The sequence below is a fragment of the Halichoerus grypus genome, chromosome 7 (assembly GCF_964656455.1).
Source record: "Halichoerus grypus chromosome 7, mHalGry1.hap1.1, whole genome shotgun sequence".
NCBI lineage: Eukaryota > Metazoa > Chordata > Mammalia > Carnivora > Phocidae > Halichoerus > Halichoerus grypus.
Window position 1 is genome coordinate 35,588,105 of NC_135718.1, and position 18,495 is coordinate 35,606,599.

An 18,495-nucleotide genomic window follows, 5' to 3' on the forward strand; every position below is an offset into this window, starting at 1 on the left:
CCCATTCTTCTATTGTGGAATTGTACTTATTTTATTCTTGTGGAATGGGCTGGTTTCATTCAGGGCTATTACCATTAATGCTGCTATGAACATTCTTATACATGTATTTTGGTATTTTGATGAATGTTTATTGTATATGTAGAAGAATATAGGGGCTCCTGGGTGGCATAGTTGGTTAAGCGTCTGACTTGGTTTCGGCTCAGGTCATGATCTCAGGGTCCTGGGATCGAGCCCCACATCCAGCTCTGCACCCAGCATGGAGTCTGCTTGGGATTCTCTCTCCCTCTCCTTCTGCCCTCCCCCCCCCACTCTCTCTCTTTCTCTCAAGTAAATAAATAAATCTTTAAAAAAATATAAAAAAAAGAATTAACATATATATATTTAAAAAGTTTCCCAAAGTTACTGCATCGATTTCTACTTTCACCAGCAGTATATGAGAATGACAATTGCTTCCTGTCTTCACCAAACACTTAGCATTGTAGTTTTTACCATCATCATCATCATCATCATTTTTACATCTTTTTTTAAAGATTTTATTTACTTATTTGACAGAGAGAGACACAGCGAGAGAAGGAACACAAGCAGGGGGAGTGGGAGAGGGAGAAGCAGGCTTCCCGCCGAGTAGGGAGCCCCATGTGGGGCTTGATCCCAGGACCCGGGGTTCATGACCCGAGCCGAAGGTAGACGCTCAATGACTGAGCCACCCAGGCGCCCCCATTTTTACATTTTTTAGAAGATTTTTTTTAAGTAGTCTCCATGCCCAATACAGGGCTTGAACTCACAATCCTAAGATCAAGACCTGAGGTGAGATCAAGAGTCAGACGCTCAACCAACTGAGCCACCCAGGCTCCCCCCCATCATTACCATTTTTATTCTTATTTTTTAAAATTTTATTTAAATTCAATTTAATTAACATATACTGTATTATTAGTTTCAAAGGTAGAATTCAGTGATTCATCAGTTGCATACAACCCCCACTTGTTTCCTGTCTTGTAAATTTTAGCCATTCTAACTGGTGTAAGGTGGTATCTCATTGTGGTTTTGATTTGTATTTCCCTGATGGCTAGTGATGTTGAGCATTTTTTCATGTGTCTGTTGGCCATTTGTATGTCTTCTTTGCAGAAGTGTCTGTTCATGTCTTCTGCCCATTTATTGATTGGATTATTTGTTTTTTGGATGTTGAGTTTGAGAAGTTCTTTATAGATCTTGGATACGAGCCCTTGATCTGTAATGTCATTTGCAAATATCTTCTCCCATTCCGTGGGTTGCCTCTTAAGACCAACACTTTAAAAATCTGAAAAAAATAAATAAATAAATAAAAATCTGAAGTAGAATAGAAGAGAGTGAATTGCAAATTATAATGGTAAGTTGGTATTGTGAAACTTTTATTTCAATTTCATAATATATGCATGCCTATGTCTATATACCTACATATATATGTACATATATATGCCTCATTTTCTTATTTATATATAAAAATATATGTGTACTGAATGACTGTGGACAATATGTTTATTATAAGAAATATTTGTTCTTATTTCTTATTGTCAAAAAGGTTTACAAAACCCTGTTGTAGTCTGTACATTTTTAAAAAATCTACAACTTGATTAAGACATAAAAACCATGCTTCTCTCACTTGCAGTTAGCACACTGGGAGGGAGAACTAATAGCTGGCATAACGGAGACATGGTTCATGATGCTTTTGCTGGGCCCAACTGGAAGCAAATCATTAAGATGAAATATATAGTAAAAGTGAAGTCCTTCATACAAGAGTAAGGTCTCTGTAACTGAACAAGGGAAGGCGACCTGACAGCCGTACACGGGATAAGGAACAGAACAGTCCTAAATACAAAGCCCTGGGCCTCCAGACTTTCTTGAAAGAGAATCTGTGGAAGGCAGTCTGGGAATCTGTAGGTTTCCAAAGCTTCTCAGTGATTCTGATATTCTGACAACTTTGGGCTGGAGATTCCAGTGGATTTCACCTGTGAGGGAGGATTTCTCACGGAACTGGTGTGCTAAGTGTGCAGACCTTTTTCAAACCTAATACTTGCCGAAGAGTAATTCTCTCCTGTTTCTTTTACCTCCTAACTTATTATTCTATAGCAGCAAAACTCAGGAGAAGCCATTTCACTGAAGAACCATTACCTATCATTTCTGTAGAGTTAGAATGGAAGATAGGCAGCAGAATTCATTTGCTTTCTAATCCTTCTTTATGTAGATTATAATTACCTAACCCTCTTTTTCTACAAACCCCTTCTTTAATAGAGCCCCTGTTGTGAGTTGCATACATTTCTCAATTATATAATACTTTGGTGCCTTTGTCTCTGAGATTTACTGTATTTTAACATTTGTATGCATTTTGAAGTTAAAGTCTGAAGGCTTTATAAGCATCCTGCTTTCTAATTAATACTGAGCATAAATGTTCATAAAATGTACTGTGACAAATATTAACCATGCATATTAGGGAATTTTCAGAATCAATCTAGATTGCCTCCCCACCCCCCCCGCCAAAGGTAAGATTTATACTGTACGAGAGAACAAATTTATACTATTTGAGAGAATGAATGTATAATTTGAACAAACACTTCCCTGAATACTAATATTGCATTATATACTAATTATGGGATTTTAAATGCCAGTAAGTTCTGTTTCCTTTGTGTGAATTTATGAATGTAATAAAACACTTTTGGAAAGTTTATCAAATAAAACAATCTAAGATTTAATTATTGGCTTTTTAAAGATTTTATGAACCAGGACATCTGTATTACCAAAATCACTTAGGTGGCTTCGAAATCCCAGAATTCTCCCTAATCTTTTATTTTATTCTCAGAATTAAAATGAAATTAAAATGATGTTCTTTTCTTTTTTACATACAGTTAACAAAAATTAGAGGGGCGCCTGGGTGGCTCAGTTGTTAAGCGTCTGCCTTCGGCTCAGGTCATGATCCCAGGGTCCTGGGATCGAGCCCCGTCTCGGGCTCCCTGCTCCGCTGGAAGCCTGCTTCTCCCTCTCCCACTCCCCCCCAGCTTGTATTCATTCGCTCTCTCGCTGTCTCTCTTTCTCTGTCAAATGAATAAAATCTTAAAAAAAAAAAAATTAAGCATAGAAAAGTCCCAAGTCCAAAGAAAAAATTTAAAACTACTCAAATCTCCCATCCAAGTGCTCAGGTCATGATCCTGGAGTCCCTGGATTGAATCCCGCATCAGGCTCCCTGCTCAGCAGGGAGTCTGCTTCTCCCTCTGACCCTCCCCCCTCTCATGTGCTCTCTCTCTCTCAGAATAAATAAATAAAATCTTTAAAAAAAAAAACAACTACTCAAATCTCTCCAGCTCAGATAAACGTGCCATTCATATTTGGTAGATATTCTTCTAGACATCTCGGTACACACACACAAACACACACACACTCATATAAACACCTAGTTTTACATAAAAAGATTAATACAATATATGACGCTCTGTTACTTGTCTTTTAGGACTAGACATTGTTTTCTCTCCACTTTTTTGTGTTTTCATGTCAGTAAATAGATAAGTATGTCATAATTTTTAATGGTTACATTATACATCTACATCCATATCTGTATCTATATATACACGCATATATACTCAACTTTAACCTCCTATTGATATTTACATTGCAGCTTTCCCCCTCTATTATGTGTTTAGTTAATATTCTTGCACATTTTTGTACAGTTACATTCTTAAATTCCTAGAAGTCTGATTGCTGAGCCAAAAGGTAAATTTTGGTGTATATTCCTTACCAAACTGCCCTCCGGAACTGTCAATCCAGTTGCAACACCCACTAGCAAAATAATAAAGAGTGCTTGTTTTTTCATACTTTCTCAATACTGGCTTTTGTCTTTCTTAAAAATTGACAAATGCCCAAAAATCATTTAAAAATTTGCATCTCTCTGATTATTAATGAAATCGCACATATTTCCAAGCGCTTATTGGATGTTCTTATTTCTTCTTTGTTTAATTGCTTCAGTATTTTTATTGGGATGGTTGTCTTTTTCTCATTGACCTGTAAGAGATCTGTGAATATTGAGATATTGTTATTTGGGCTTGGGGTTTGTCATTTGACTTTTAACTCTGCACACAGTGATTTTTAATTTAAACTAAATGTCACTTGTTTTTGTGTATAAAATTTTTGTCAAAAATTTAATCACTATGTCATTTTGTAGTTTTAAGCTTTTGTATCACAGTTAAGAATGAGCATTGTCCTTCTAGGATTGCAGAAATACTTCCCCGTATTTCCTCATAGTAGCCTTAGATTTTAACTTTTTTTACACGATAATCTTTGATCCATCTGGGATTTATTTTTGAATAAGGAGAAACATAAGCCAGTTTTATTTTTACTTACCCCAATTGCTAGCCAGTTGTCAGACTTCAAGAATACATACACCATTTTACAACTGATTTAAAGTGACTCATTTTCTTATATTATTCCCTTATATATTTGAATCTATTTCTGAGCTGTGTTCTATTCAATTGACCTGTCTATTTCTGAGTCATTATTACTGAGTTTTCGTTTCTGTGGCTTTATACTATTTTTTTTAATAGAATAAGTATCCCTTCAATTTTCTTCTTTTTCAGATTTTCTGCTTTTTCCATATTCACTTGATGAACTAAAAATCATTTGGTCAAATGAAGAAAAGTCCTGCTGGAATTTTCCAGTAGAGTTGTGTATTATTTTTAGATTAATTGAGGGGAAATTGGCACTTTTATAACACTGGGTTGTATTTTTAAAAAATTCCCTATGGATTCAAGCATTCTTTTAGTTCTTTCAGTAGGCCCTGGCATTTAAAACGTGTTCTTCATGTAGGCCCTGGCGTTTAAAACATTTATCTAGATATTTTAATTCCTTGATTGTTGCTATGAATAGAGTTATTTCCTTTCATAATATTTCTAATTGTTAATTGATTTTTAAAAACCTGTTGACTTTTGTTTATTTATTTTATTTCCAGACACTTTAATGAGCACTCATACATTTTTAAAAATCATCTTTCGGTTGGTTTTAGCCTTCAAAGTTCTCACGAGGTGGTACCCAGAAAACTAAAAAAGTAACTCTGCCTTACTGTAGGACGTGACTTGATGCAACTGGAGAATGGAGTCTAAAATAGGAGTTTATGGAATATAATTCATACATTCAGGAAGGATCAAATACGGGCCGACCCACATCACTGAAATGCAATATAAGTCAGACTAAGTATATTAGAATATGAATAAGCATGCTGCGCTCATGAGATTATTTAATATTGTGAGATGTCCTTAGGTACTCAATTAATCTCTCAGGGTTAATCTTTGTGAATTCCACATTATTTATGGAGCAGAAGAGAGGCTGGATTTAATTAAGCCTGAAGATGGAATTCCCTGTTTGAGTAAGGAGTATGTGAAGGATGGAAGGGAAAACTGAACAGATTTCCACAAGAATAGGAGTTTACGAGGTTGTGAATTCCAGGCTTGCTAATTTTTTTGTATAACCCCGCAAATAAAATATAACTTTTCTCATCCACAGTGATCCTCCTTCCTCCTTCCAGTAAACACCAATTGCCCTAACGACCCACATCCCAACCCCCCAGTAAGTAGGTGTAAGATGGTCTCACAGTGCCATCTGGTGGCCATCTGGGGAACTGTAGGAACTGGTCTCCCTGTTGGACTTCCTGCCTGGGTTGATACCCAGGAAGCTAGATCCAGGCTTGGGAACAAACAGCTTGTGCCTGTGGCTACAGGCAAAGAGAGAAGATAATCAAAATCCAAGTCCTGGCAAAGGCTTGCTGGGGGGAGCTGGGAAACACGGAAGAAGCCAAAAGGCTGTGTCCATCCACAGGAGTTGATAGCAAATACGAGATCTGAAAAGAGAGGTCTGCAAAGCAGTTCCAGCAGGAAAAGCCTGAATCAAAGCAAAAAAAAAAAAAAAAAGAAAAGAAATGGACTATGTCAGAGCAGGGATCAGCTTAACTGTATGCTTCCAGTCAGTTCCAACACCTTGCTTCAGGGGTTTCCTCATTTACCGGTTTGTGTGTGTGTGTGTGTGTGTGTGTGTTAATTTTCTTAAAATTTTTCCCACAACATAAAACTCAGATAATTTTAGATAATTCCCAAACAGCAAAGTCTACTCTGCATTTCCCTTCCTTGCTCCCTCTTTCCCCTCTTCCTCCTTTGCTCTCTCTTTCCTCCCTCCTTTTCTTTTTCCCCTTCCTTTTCAGCTCTAATTCTTGTGTTCTCAGGAGAACCGCCCTCTTTCTCATCCTTCATTCTGTTTGGGAGCCAAAACTTAATCCTAGTTATACCCGATAAACCTAGGGATAGTGCTTGTGGGTCAGCTTGATCGAGGAAAGGGACCTAGAGGTTGTGAAATGAACCCGTGCCACTAACGCCTGAATCCTTGGAAAGAATCAGGAGCCCCTTCCACGTTACCACAAGCCGCAATCCTCCCGTTCAACCCAACATGATGACCCCAAGCACCTGGCTTCAAGATTTTTGTCTCTTTTATTCATTGCCATATCCCCAACTTTTAAAACAGCACCTGGCATACAGAAGGAGCTTAATTAATATTTGTTGAAGGAATGAATAAATATTCTCAACGAATAAGCAAATGTGGCTGATTCCTTTTTGCTAATATTTCAGTTTTGCCTTGTCGTAAGTGCTGCAGTGATGCTAATTTTCATGGTGAAAGTATGATTTTTTTACTTTTGTGGGATAATTTAAGCAAAACACGTGAGGCTATTTCTAGCACAAAATAATTATTTTTAAAGTTCCAACCCACCAGCTGAGAGACTTTCAGAAAATAACCTGTTGGTAATTTGGGGGCTCTCTACCTTTCCTTTTCCTGTGTTAAGACTGTATCTTTTATATACATCCATGAAATAAAACAACCAACAAAATGACCAGCTTTTACCTGTCTTGGCTTCTTACGGGCTCTTTGCATTCTCCCCAAAATAGAAGCTAAGACCATTAAATACACTGAGAAGAAAACAAATTTGGAAAGCTGAAAACCATTAAACATTTAGCAAAAACATCTTGCTGTGCATGTTTTCTGTTTGCTGAGTCTCTTTTGCATTGGAAATCCTTGATGACAGAGACGGAGAAATATTTATTCTCCATGTAGAACTAAGCACAGAAAAAACATTGGCTTTACCTCCTATTTTTCAGAATTGTGCCCCTTTTTTGTGATCCTTCTCAGGAGAGAAGAGACGAGGTAGGCTGTTTTTATTTTATAGATTCTTCTGACATTACCCTTGTGTGAGAATTTTCTGGGCATAACAAAAAAAAAAAGAAAAAAGATTACTTGCTACTTTCCATTCCAAAGCCCTAGGATTTCCTTAACATCTCACAAATCTCTGTGATCTTAAAGAAATGCTCTTGCTACCGTGCAAAGGGGAAGTTAAAATGAATTAAAAGCCTGTCTGAATTAAGACAGCCAGGGAGATCAGTGGGTTATAATATCAGAGCGTGGTAGACCTTGGTTAATTTGTGAGGATGTGTCACCACATCCTGCGTCAGGCTTGACATTTTGTTCCTGGCTGATTTCGGTGGCAGTGGTCTTGTGGGGGGCGGGGAGGGCGGATGTTTAACCTTTGGTTCACTGTGTGGAATCGGAGAGGCTGCGAGGTCCAAGAAGAGCATGGCCTGGCATTACAGACAGAGGACTCCAAGGCCAAACACCGGCGGTCCCTCTAGCTAAGTGTATGACCTGGACGGAAGTAGGTAACATCCCCGAGCCTTAGTTTACCTCTCTGTAAAATGGGCACTATGAGGCCTCCCTAGAAGGGCTGTCCTGAGGAATGGAGCTGCTGGGTAGAAAGCTGGCTGCTCAGGAGTGATCACAGAGTCACGTGCCCGCTTTCCATTTGTCCCCTAGGTACCTTGGGATCACGAGGCCGCTCACGTACCCTGTGAGGCAGAACGGGAAGTGCATGGCAAAAATGATTCTCTCCGTCTGGCTGCTTTCGGCCTCCATCACCTTACCCCCGCTCTTCGGGTGGGCTCAGAACGTAAACGACGACAAGGTGTGCTTGATCAGCCAGGATTTCGGCTACACCATCTACTCCACGGCAGTGGCGTTTTATATCCCCATGTCCGTCATGCTGTTCATGTACTACCAGATCTACAAGGCCGCCAGGAAGAGCGCCGCCAAGCACAAGTTCCCCGGCTTCCCCCGGCCCGAGGAGCCGGACAGCATCATCTCCCTGAACGGCATGGTGAAGCTCCAGAAGGAGGTGGAGGAGTGTGCCAACCTTTCGAGACTCCTCAAGCACGAAAGGAAAAACATCTCCATCTTTAAGCGGGAGCAGAAAGCAGCCACCACCTTGGGGATCATCGTCGGGGCCTTCACCGTGTGCTGGCTGCCCTTTTTCCTCCTCTCCACGGCCAGACCCTTCATCTGCGGCACGGCGTGCAGCTGCATCCCGCTGTGGGTGGAGAGGACATTTCTGTGGCTGGGCTATGCAAACTCTCTCATTAACCCTTTTATATATGCCTTCTTCAACCGGGACCTGAGGACCACCTACCGCAGCCTACTCCAGTGTCAGTACCGAAACATCAACCGCAAGCTGTCGGCTGCAGGCATGCACGAGGCCCTGAAGCTCGCCGAGAGGCCCGAGAGACCCGAGTTTGTGCTGTAAGGTCACTTATCACTATTTTCCTTTTATCCGCCCCCCCCCCCCCGCCCTTGCTATGGAACCTCTCGGAGTGTATCCCAGAGGGCTTCCTGAATCCATAGCCAGCTTATTTTCTACTAAGCAGAACAGATTCGAATTCAGGATACTCTAGACTCCAGTCCTCAGCCAACAGAGTTCACAAAGCCAAAGTCAGGCACCTACAGGGCCTGGAAGACAGGACGGATGTGTCGAGGAATTGCAGTTGGTGTGATGCACAAGGAAGGTGGTGGTTCCCATCCTTTTCCCGTGAACAACATCCAAGTCATGTCCCGTAACTTGTCCCTTTCTTGTAACGTTGTTATTTTCGTCGCTATTAACTCTTATATCCAGTAAAGCTTTTTTGATGCCCTCATCCTTTGCTGATAAAGTTGTTTGAGGAAGGGAGCAGATTCACACGGGCTAGAAGCAAGCAGCCTGGGACAAAGGAGAGTGGCTAGCATGGGGACGTGCCAGGATGAGGCAGGTGTTGAAAGCTGCAGAGCTTTGAGGAAGCGCTGCCCACCTTCGGAGGAGAGAACCCGTAGTTGCTGAGTCTGTCTGGGAGGCCTCTGCATTTCTCGGAAGCAATTGCAGTAGGTGCTGGGATCTGAGGGCCAGTGGTGATAAGGAACAGGGGTTTCACATGCAACCCACTCGCTAGTGAGTTTGGCATGGTAAAGAAAGGGATGATAGAGTAATTCGGGTTGTCAGCATGTCGCACCCCGATTTTGCTTTAAATCTGAGGCAGAGGCAACATCCTCCTGTTTGAAAGCTGTTTGAGGGCAAAGAAACTGGAAGGAGAAGATGGAAGGTGCTGGTGGGAGAGGGGGAGGCACTCCTCTTCACTGGACCCAGTGGGAGGGAGCAGCCAGAGAACCGTGGGCTGCCTGTCAGCCAACTTGCCTGGGCCCTTCATTTGACAGAAGAGGTAACAGACCTGGGGACTAAGGTGGCCCCCAGTGAGCTAGTGCACCCCTAGGTCTAGCTCCCACCTCATCTGAATTTTCCTTCTGTAAATTCTTCATATATTAGATTCCTTTATGGGTAACAACCATGTCAAAGGACACCTTCCTGCTCCCAGTTGTCCCAGGAGAATAGCCCTGCTCCAGGTGGACACCGAAGTGTCCTCACAGACTCCAGAAGCTCCAAACCTAGGATACCCACCAGATGACTCCGAAAACCTCTAGGAACTCAGCGTGTTCTCTAACTTCGCCAACATAGCATCCAGGGATATTTGCCTCTGGGTCTTTAGCTAGTATGGAGGCTTAGGTATTGTTTTCCTGTTAGTTTAAGACAGGAGTCAGCAAACTTTTACTCTGAAGGGCCAGACAGTAAGTGTGTTAGGCTTTGCTAGCCATAGGTCTCTTGAAACTACTCATCTCTGCCTTTGCAGTGAGAAAGCAGTCATCGGCACAAGTAAGCAAATGAGCATGGTCATGCACCAGTAAAACTTTATTTACAAAAACAGGCCGCCAGTTGAATTTGGCCCACAGGTCATAGTTTGCTGACCGCTGGTCTAAGAAAATGACTGTCCTCTCATTGCATCTCACACTGTTTGATTTATAATTATTGATTTTATTTATAATTATAGCATATGAAAATCATTTGGAATGATTGGCCTAAATCCCCATTAACTTCAGGAAATTTCCAATGAGAGAATTGGAATAACTGCTGTTTTAAAAAAATCGATACCAGGCAGCTTTCTAGTCACTTTCAATGTGGGAAGACTCCTTTTGAAATTCTTGCTTGTAACTGTGCCACGCATTGAGAAGGATGCAGAAAATACATGATGTCTTTCCTGTCCTGCATGTATTTCTCTTGGACAGTCTGAACATAAACACACACGTATGCACAGCCACCCTTTTTGTAATGAGATCAAAGGAAAGGTGGAAAAAGGAAAAGGAAAAAGCAAAAATAGGATTCAAAGCAGAGGAAAATAACTCAGAGCTTACCCTAACCCTGATCAGGGAAGATCTTGGAGGTTATGGGCTCTAGAACATCTCTGAAAGTAGTCAAGCATTCATAGCTAAAGGAGAGTAGAAACAACATCCATGTAAAGGCACCAGTGTGGGGCCTTCTGCAAAGGACAGTCAGGCTGGCGCTAAGCTCTGGTGTGGGGCAAGATTTGGAGATCACAGTGGAAAGGTAGAACGAGATCAAATTGTAAAGCCTCCCCCATTCCAGCCCCAGGAATTTGGGATTTTAGTGTAGACAAGTGGTTTCCAACCAGAGTTGGTTTCTCCCCCAGGGGACATTTGACAGCGTCTAGAGACATGTTTGGTTGTCGCATCTGGGGGAGGGGAGGACCTACTGGCATCCAGTGGATGCTGCTCAGCATCCCATAACGCAGGGGCAGCCCCCCCACACAACAAAGAATTACCCCACCCCAAATTCTATAATGCTGAAGTTACAAAACCCTAATGTGGACAGAAGAGAGCCATTGATTGGATCTCTGCAAGTAGGAGAATGGGAATCATCAAAGTGACAGAGACGGATCCAGGGGCACCAGGTGAGATGAATCAGAAGGCAGATGCTGGAGGTAAAGTCTCTTCAGTGGCTGGTTTTCTCCAGAAACATTTGAGGCCTACTACATACAAGGCATGATGCCAGGCATGTCGAGGGGTGGAAATATGAATAGGTAGGTGACAGTCCTTGTTTCTGGAAGCTCACAGTCCCAGTGGGCTGGGGTGGGGAAAGATGTGGCAGTCGTGGTTAGTGAAAGACTAGTAATCAGAATATCCTGTACTTGCATTCCAGTACATACCAGCTGGATGACCCGAACAACTCATAACTCTACTGGAGGGTCTGGAAGAATGACTGGTGTCTAATCCATAGCTCACAGCAAACCTTCACAGGATCCTTTGTCCCCCAGACCTGTCTCTCCAGCGCCTACACTTCTTGGCCAGCCTACAGACTCGAGGTTCCTCCCTCCAGTCTCTCCAGCCCTTTCCTCCCTCTCTGGCTGCTTGGGTTCTAATCTTGTTCACTTACGCCCCTAACTCTGCCTTCTTGGCTCTATTTTTCCCTCCTACATAATAGTTTTCTTTCTTTTCCATGTAAATGCTCTACTAGACCGTGTATTTCTACTTCCAAATATCCACCCATTTCTTCCCATTTTCTTAATCAGCATAGTGAGAGACTCAGGAGTCCAACAGGCTCTTGGGTAGGCAGTAGATAGAAAAGCGTATGTATGCTTCCCTGGTAATTTTAATTCAGTTCTAATTTATAACCTCTTTCACCTTTTCACAAGTATCCAAATCTGGTAATACAAAACCAAGTGTGATAATGTGATACAAGCAGGGATTCTTGTGCTTTTCTTTTTAATTTGACAGCCTCATTTATGGAGTTGCTTTTGATTGCCATAAATTGTTTTTAAGTGTCACATTGTGATTTTTATTCTTTGACACTGTTATTGTGAACAATATAGAAAAGCAGTTTTGGGGGCACCTGGGTGGCTCAGTCGGTTAAGCGTCTGCCTTCGGCTCAGGTCATGATCCTGGGGCCCTGGGATCGAGTCCCGTGTCGGGCTCCCTGCTCAGCGGGGAGTCTGCTCCTCCCTCTCCCACTGCCCCTCTCCCCGCTCGTTCTCTCTCTCTCTCTCTCTTAAATAAATAAATAAAATCTTTTAAAAAAGAAAAAAAGAGAAGCCGTTTTTAAAATACTTCCATATAGAAGAATTCCATGACATTGTTTTGAAGTAGCTCTCCCTTCGCCTCTCCCTTCTTCTCCTTGGTGATCATATTGCCTTTCTCTTCACAAAGCCTCTCATAATCCCGGCTGATTGCAGTGGTGAGTGGTAGCAGAGTGACCTTGGCTTCCTTATTTATGAGTTCTGTCAATCCGCTGCTCCAGGCTTTGTGCTGTAGCTTTGGAGTTCAGGGTGATTCTACCTTTTCTTTATGGAAACCTGTGGTTAAAAAAAAAAAAAAAAAATTAAAAGGAAATGGGTCCTAGTGGAAACTGGGAGGAAGCACCAAGGCCCTGAAACTCTGGGTATCTGTGCCGGGACGTTGCCTTAAAGGCAGAAACAAATAACACGGTTGGTATTTCATGGATTCCACTCCCCACCCCCACCCCCCGACAATATTTTCCTCATCATTAACTAGATGTAATTCAACGCTTTGTTTTTATTAAATCATCAATTAGTAATAACCACAGCTTGTTTGCTTTGCCATTGTCTGCATTCTAACTTTGTAGTATCTCTTTAAAATAGGCAGGCAATTGGCCTCTCTTGCTTTCTCGAACATATTTTTTTGTTGTTTTCTGAGTAGATACACATAACACCAAATAAAATCAAGCAGTAACAGGGGTGCCTGGGTGGCTCAATTAAGCATCTTCCTTCAGCTCAGGTCATGATGTCAGGGTCCTGGGATGGAGCCCTGTGTCGGACTCCCTGCTCAGGTTTGAGTCTGCTGGAGATTCTCTCTCTCTCTCCCTCTCCCTCTGCCCCCCTGCTGCCCCCCCCCCCACTGGTGCTCATGCACTCTCTCAAATAAATAAATAAAATCTTTTAAAATAAAAATCAAGTAGTACGGATAGGAATATGAGAAAAATAAGGCTTGGGGGAATGTCTTAGGAAAAAAACTATCCATGGTGGAAATCAGGAAGGAGGTGATATTTGGAGTGGGCCTTGAATTTAACAAGGAGGGATGGCAGGGGCGGAAGTGGAGTTGGGCCTCCTCAGAGCAGATGGGACAGCATGGACAGAGGGGCACAGATGCGGTTGGAGGCAGATAAAGAACCTGGGGCAGGTCTTCAGCAGCACCTGGAAGCTGGGTTGAGTAGAGTCAGTGCGGAGGGCCAGGTGGGCAGTGTGGGTTGGGGGTTGGGGGAGAGATGAAGCATTTTGAGTAGGAGTGAAACCAGGGCAGTGGTGTAGACAGGGGTTCACAATGGGAGAAAGGAGATGGGTTAAGAGACCAATATGAAGATGAGGTCTCCTGCCGTGAGGGCCCACATGAGGAGGGTGGCATTGAGACCAGGAAAGAGCCAACGATGTCTGAATGTTTGGTAGTGTACTCGCAGGTGGGGGGTGAAGGCAGGGGGGCCGGGGAGATGGTGCTGCCCCTTGAGGCCTGGAGGGGTTCAGTCCATTCCATGAACCAATGTGAGCAGAGCGGGGCTGAGCTGCAGAGAAGAGCAGTCTCTCCTCTGTGCTGAGATAGTTGGAGGCCCCAGGCTAAGAATAGGTGGGGAGCATCATCAGGGACACAGCTGTTTCCGGTGCCCGCTTCCACAAACCAGGAGCTTGGAGCTGTGGGTTTGAGCTGCAGTGTGGTGCTTCGCTTTAGGCACAATCCTGTGAGGTGACAGACAAAGCAAGAGATGGTGTCTTATGGAGAAACTGATCCTGGCACCAGGAGAACCCCTCTATCCAATCTTGAGAGCCAAGTGAGAGTAGGACTGTTGTTGGGATGGGGAAGCAGAGCCTGGGGGCGCGGTGCCAGGCCCTGGAACCTCAACAGACCTAGGTCTCAAGCTCGCGGATAGTGTTTGGTAAGTGGAGTCCTATGAAGGTTCAGAGTTAGGGGACTGGATCTGGAGGGAATGTGGCTCTACACCAAGGAGAAAGAGACTTTCCCTCAACTGTTGGCCAAGAGTTCTCCATGACTCATGCCGCTTCTGTGAGTGTGGGAGGGAAGGAAGGGAGGGAGATGGGGTTTTCTGGTCTTTGCACACATGTCTTTCTATGATGCACCCTCCTAGGCTTGAAGGGAAGAACACTTCTCAGGAGTAGTCATCGTTATTCTTTTCACGTGGGGCAAGGGCAGTAGTATTTTGCAAGGATTTTTGAGAGTGGAGCCTTTTTTGGCTACAGCTGTATTATAAAAGTGAATTTCTAAATGAGTTATCTGGGGCTGATTTGCAAATATATTAAGGCCCTGGCAACTTAGAGACATGATAAAATTTATGAAAAGAGCTATAGCACTCTTTCTTTCCTTTTAGAGAGCTCATATAACCCCTTAGAAGCCACAAATGATTCAAGTGACTGAATGCTGTAAAAATTAAATCCACCCACCACGAAATGAAAACTCACATTTACGGTTCTGCTAAATCATTTTCTTGTCTTCTCTCTCTCTCTCTCTTTCTTTCTCTCTCTCTCTCTTTATAGACAAAACTCTGACTACTGTAGAAAAAAAAGTCATGATTCATGATCAAAAGTGGAATAATGGAAATGAAATCAACAAGGCAAGACAGAGGTGGCAACAGAACTCAACCATTTGCTGAGGCCACAGAATGGAGCGCGGCTTGTCCTTTCCCGGGGTGGCTGAGACGTGACAAGCAGGGTGATCTGTTGTACAAAGCATATTGTGAGGGAGATGGTGACCTCTCATCTTTTTCTGTGGATCAGTGCTGTTGTGTGCCAGGGAAAATAGTTTTCCGTTTAAGACAGCCAGATCAGCTCAGCAGTACGCACACAGACAGAACTGAGTCCCAGAAAGGAAACCGTTTCTGGTGCTTTGTGTATGTCCAAGCCCCTACAAATGGAAGAAAGTTCCAATGCACACTTCCCATGCTTCCAAGTCTAGGCATTGTGGTGAATATTCAGGAATCATTCACAAGACAGAATGTATTTTGTGGCAGGACAGAAGGGTGTTTTTCCAAGCAAACTGTGGTTAAGCGTAGTGTTGAATATGTTGCATGTCCGTGTTAGAAAACAGAATCCCGTCATCAGCTAATACAAATGATGTCCCAGAGCAGTGTCTGGTTAAAGCTTCTGTCAAATAGTTTCGCTTCTTTGCAGGGTCCCTGTGACTTCCCCACCAATGTACTTATCTTTGTGAACTCATGTATCGTTATGGTGTAACTCAGGAACAGATCTCAGGATGGAGAGAAACAGAAAACCTGAATAAAGCTTTTTCTTGCACTCACACTTCTTCTGAAGGGTCCTGAGAGATGAGGGGTGTTCCTTCGGTGAGGCTTTGTACCTGGATGAAGAGCGAGCGCCACCGAACTGGGCTGTAAACCAGCATGGTTGTGGGCACAGAACTTTTGGCATGATGATCATGTTCACACAGATGCAGCGGGCTCCCGGGCTGGGTGACAACCGTGTGTCTTTGGGGAGGAAGTGTCGAAATAAGGGGGTTTCCATGGAAGGTTGTGATGCTTTCAGAGACAGAGCGTCAGCATGTTAATTCTTGGGCAGTGTTGTATTGAAGGGATTTGTGTGACTCGGAGGTCGCCTGGGCCGCTACTGGGAAACACTCAGAACACTATTCTCTTCCTTCAGGAGGATTTGTTTTCGTGTTCTCTGTAACCTAAATCAAATGTGTGCCTGACCAATTCCGTTCTTCTTCCCTCTCCTTCCCCAGAGTAGTAGACAATAGGGCAGGTAAGGAACCAGAAGAGGCCCCTTTGCAGATAGTATTTTTTTTTTTTTTTTAAAAAGATTTTATTTATTTGACAGCGAGAGAGGAAACACAAGCAGGGGGAGTGGGAGAGGGAGAAGCAGGCCTCCCGCTGAGCAGGGAGCCCGATGCGGGGCTCGATCCCAGGACCCTGGGATCATGACCTGAGCCGAAGGCAGACGCTTAACGACTGAGCCACCCAGGCGCCCCTGCAGATAGTATTTTTTGTTTTTAAGGTACAAGTAATATGTAATGAGACAGGAAGATGGTGGATTGGAAGAGTACCTCCAAGGGGAGAAAGTGAACGCAAAGCTTCGTTTGATAAAAGAGAACTGACAGAGAAAATTATTTTCCTATAAGAAATGTAGCTGTTCTCTTCCAGGAGAATGTGGAATTCCAACGTGGATTATGGATTTCTTCTGCTTTCACTGACCTTGCATCTCACCAGACACAAGGAAGGGTCTGGAGGGGAGGTGGGCGCTGTCCTCTCAAACAAAGCTTGTACAAATTCCTGAACCATGGATTTGCTAAAGTGACTGTATATACTTATATTCATAATTTAAATGATTAATTCTGGTCAGATAAATGTTGTTACATTTGAAAAATGTTTTATTACATTACATCAAATAAAGTTTATTTGTAGCTGTAATAAAGCAACTTAAGTAATGATTTTTAATTGAAGGTCTGCTGTCATGAATATTGCTCTATGTAGAATAGCAGAAGGCCACATTTTGTATGTTTTGCTGAAATCCTAACAGGTAGTTAAGACCATCTATAATTCACTGCATTTCACTGTGAGGATTTATCCAGCTCATAACTTTTTTTTTTTTTTTTTTTAAGAATTGACTGTTCATTCCTTGACTTGATTAGTGGGCATTTATTGGGCTTCTGCCACATTCAGCACTGTGGACATCGAGGGAACAAAGATGGGTAAAGCAAGTCCTTACTTTGAAGGAGTGTGCCGTCAGAGAGAAGGCAGACATTTCTCAGAAATGCTCGCCGTATCATACAGTGAATGCTGCGGCAGTGTGTAGGGAATGCCCTGTGTCTTTCCCGTAGTAGAAGGCGAGGCATTGTGGTTGATTGGATTGCTTCACGTTTTTAAATGGGTTTGTTTAATTTTTTTATCATGACCGTAGTTATTCACATTGGCTCTTTATCATGCCGGACTCGAACGCCTGGTCACTGAACTCTCTGCCTTCTTCTGGTTGCAGGGGCGGGACGGTGTGCGCTGTGCGTTACCAGCAGAGCTGCCGAATGAAAGGAGAGAGTACAAACTGAGAGAGAATGAGAGAAATCTCAAACGATTTATACTACTTCACACATGACATAATTTGTGCCAAAGGTACAGCTTTTGTTTTAACCCAGAATTGGGGAAATCACTGAAAGAAACACTTCACACATATTTTATGAGTGTTCAGCAATGGCTGCGATGACTCATCTCTCATCTCACTCAGGGGTGTCAGCTGTCAGCCTGCAAGGCTGGGTATTGGGAAATGGTGCTTAGGAAGGAGCACGTGCAAGCTGTCACTTAATGACAGTTACCTTAGTGTTTGGTTTTATTATGTTACTATTAAGCAGGGGCGCGCAGAGTTCCTGGGTTTTCTGGAAACCGTTTCATCATTCTTAAAGCCTTTGCCACAGTGTCATGTGCCTGAGTTGCTTGTATATGTTTTCGATGATCATATTTTCATGCAGTTTTATTAGATTCATTGATTATAGGCATAATATCAATGATATGAATAGAAGATGCAGACAATTTTCCAGATAGTTTATGCAAATATAATGATTGCTTGAATTGCCATCTGGAGGTGGCAGGCATTTTCCTTGCAGCATTTTGACTTTCAACTGAGTCCTCTATTTAAGGGATAGAAATATTTACAAAATCCTGCATTTTGTCAACAGTCTATGCTTCCCATCTCAGGACCTACACACATGCTTTCTACCCTCTGTCTGGAATATTCTTCATGTTTTCAATGATTTATTTAATGCATGTGTCCATCATAGTTTAGTAATTCTTTAGTGGCGGGGGCCAGGTCTGTTTCCCTCATCAGTATGCCCAGCACTTTGCACTGTGCTTGCAACATATGTAGGAGGCATGTAAAAAATATTTCTTAATGGGAAGGAACGAAGAAAAAAAAGAGGGAGAGAAGGAAGGAGGGAGAGGGAAAGAGGAAGGCCAGAGTTTACTTGACATCCTTGTTAATTTTCAGATGAGACAATCGAGGAGACTTGCTGTGATCAAGTGACATGTTCAGTGGGTGAGACAGAAGGGGCTGGAATTAAGCTCTCCTGTGTGCAGTGTAGGGCAGGCCCTCCACGACAGGGTGCTCCTGCTTTTGCATGAGCTTCTCATATCAAGAGAGCAACCTTTTCTTAATTTTCTGCACTAGTAGAGCAGAGCCGTGTATGTGTTATGGCCCATATGTTGAAACTTGTTTATCTACAGCTAGCCAGATGGTCCCTCCCAGCCCACAAAGAAGCCATTCTGAAACTTTCAAGGGG

The 18,495-nt window shown here is 42.9% G+C and overlaps 1 protein-coding gene across 3 annotated transcripts in view; it reads left to right on the top strand.

Annotated features, from left to right (window-relative positions):
• Positions 1-15,515, top strand: part of HTR7 (5-hydroxytryptamine receptor 7) — a 74,466-nt gene extending 58,951 nt beyond the window's left edge. The window contains exons 2-3 of one of the 3 annotated variants that reach the window (XM_036095311.2): positions 7,864-8,622; positions 11,399-12,446. In XM_036095311.2, the coding sequence (XP_035951204.1) occupies positions 7,864-8,622; positions 11,399-11,432 (793 nt within the window). In that variant the 3' untranslated portion in view covers positions 11,433-12,446. Of the gene's footprint in view, positions 1-7,863; positions 8,628-11,398; positions 12,447-14,753 lie in introns of those variants that run through there. The other 2 variants (XM_036095313.2, XM_036095310.2) reach the window with 2 other exon arrangements.
• Positions 15,516-18,495: the final 2,980 nt, after the last annotated feature.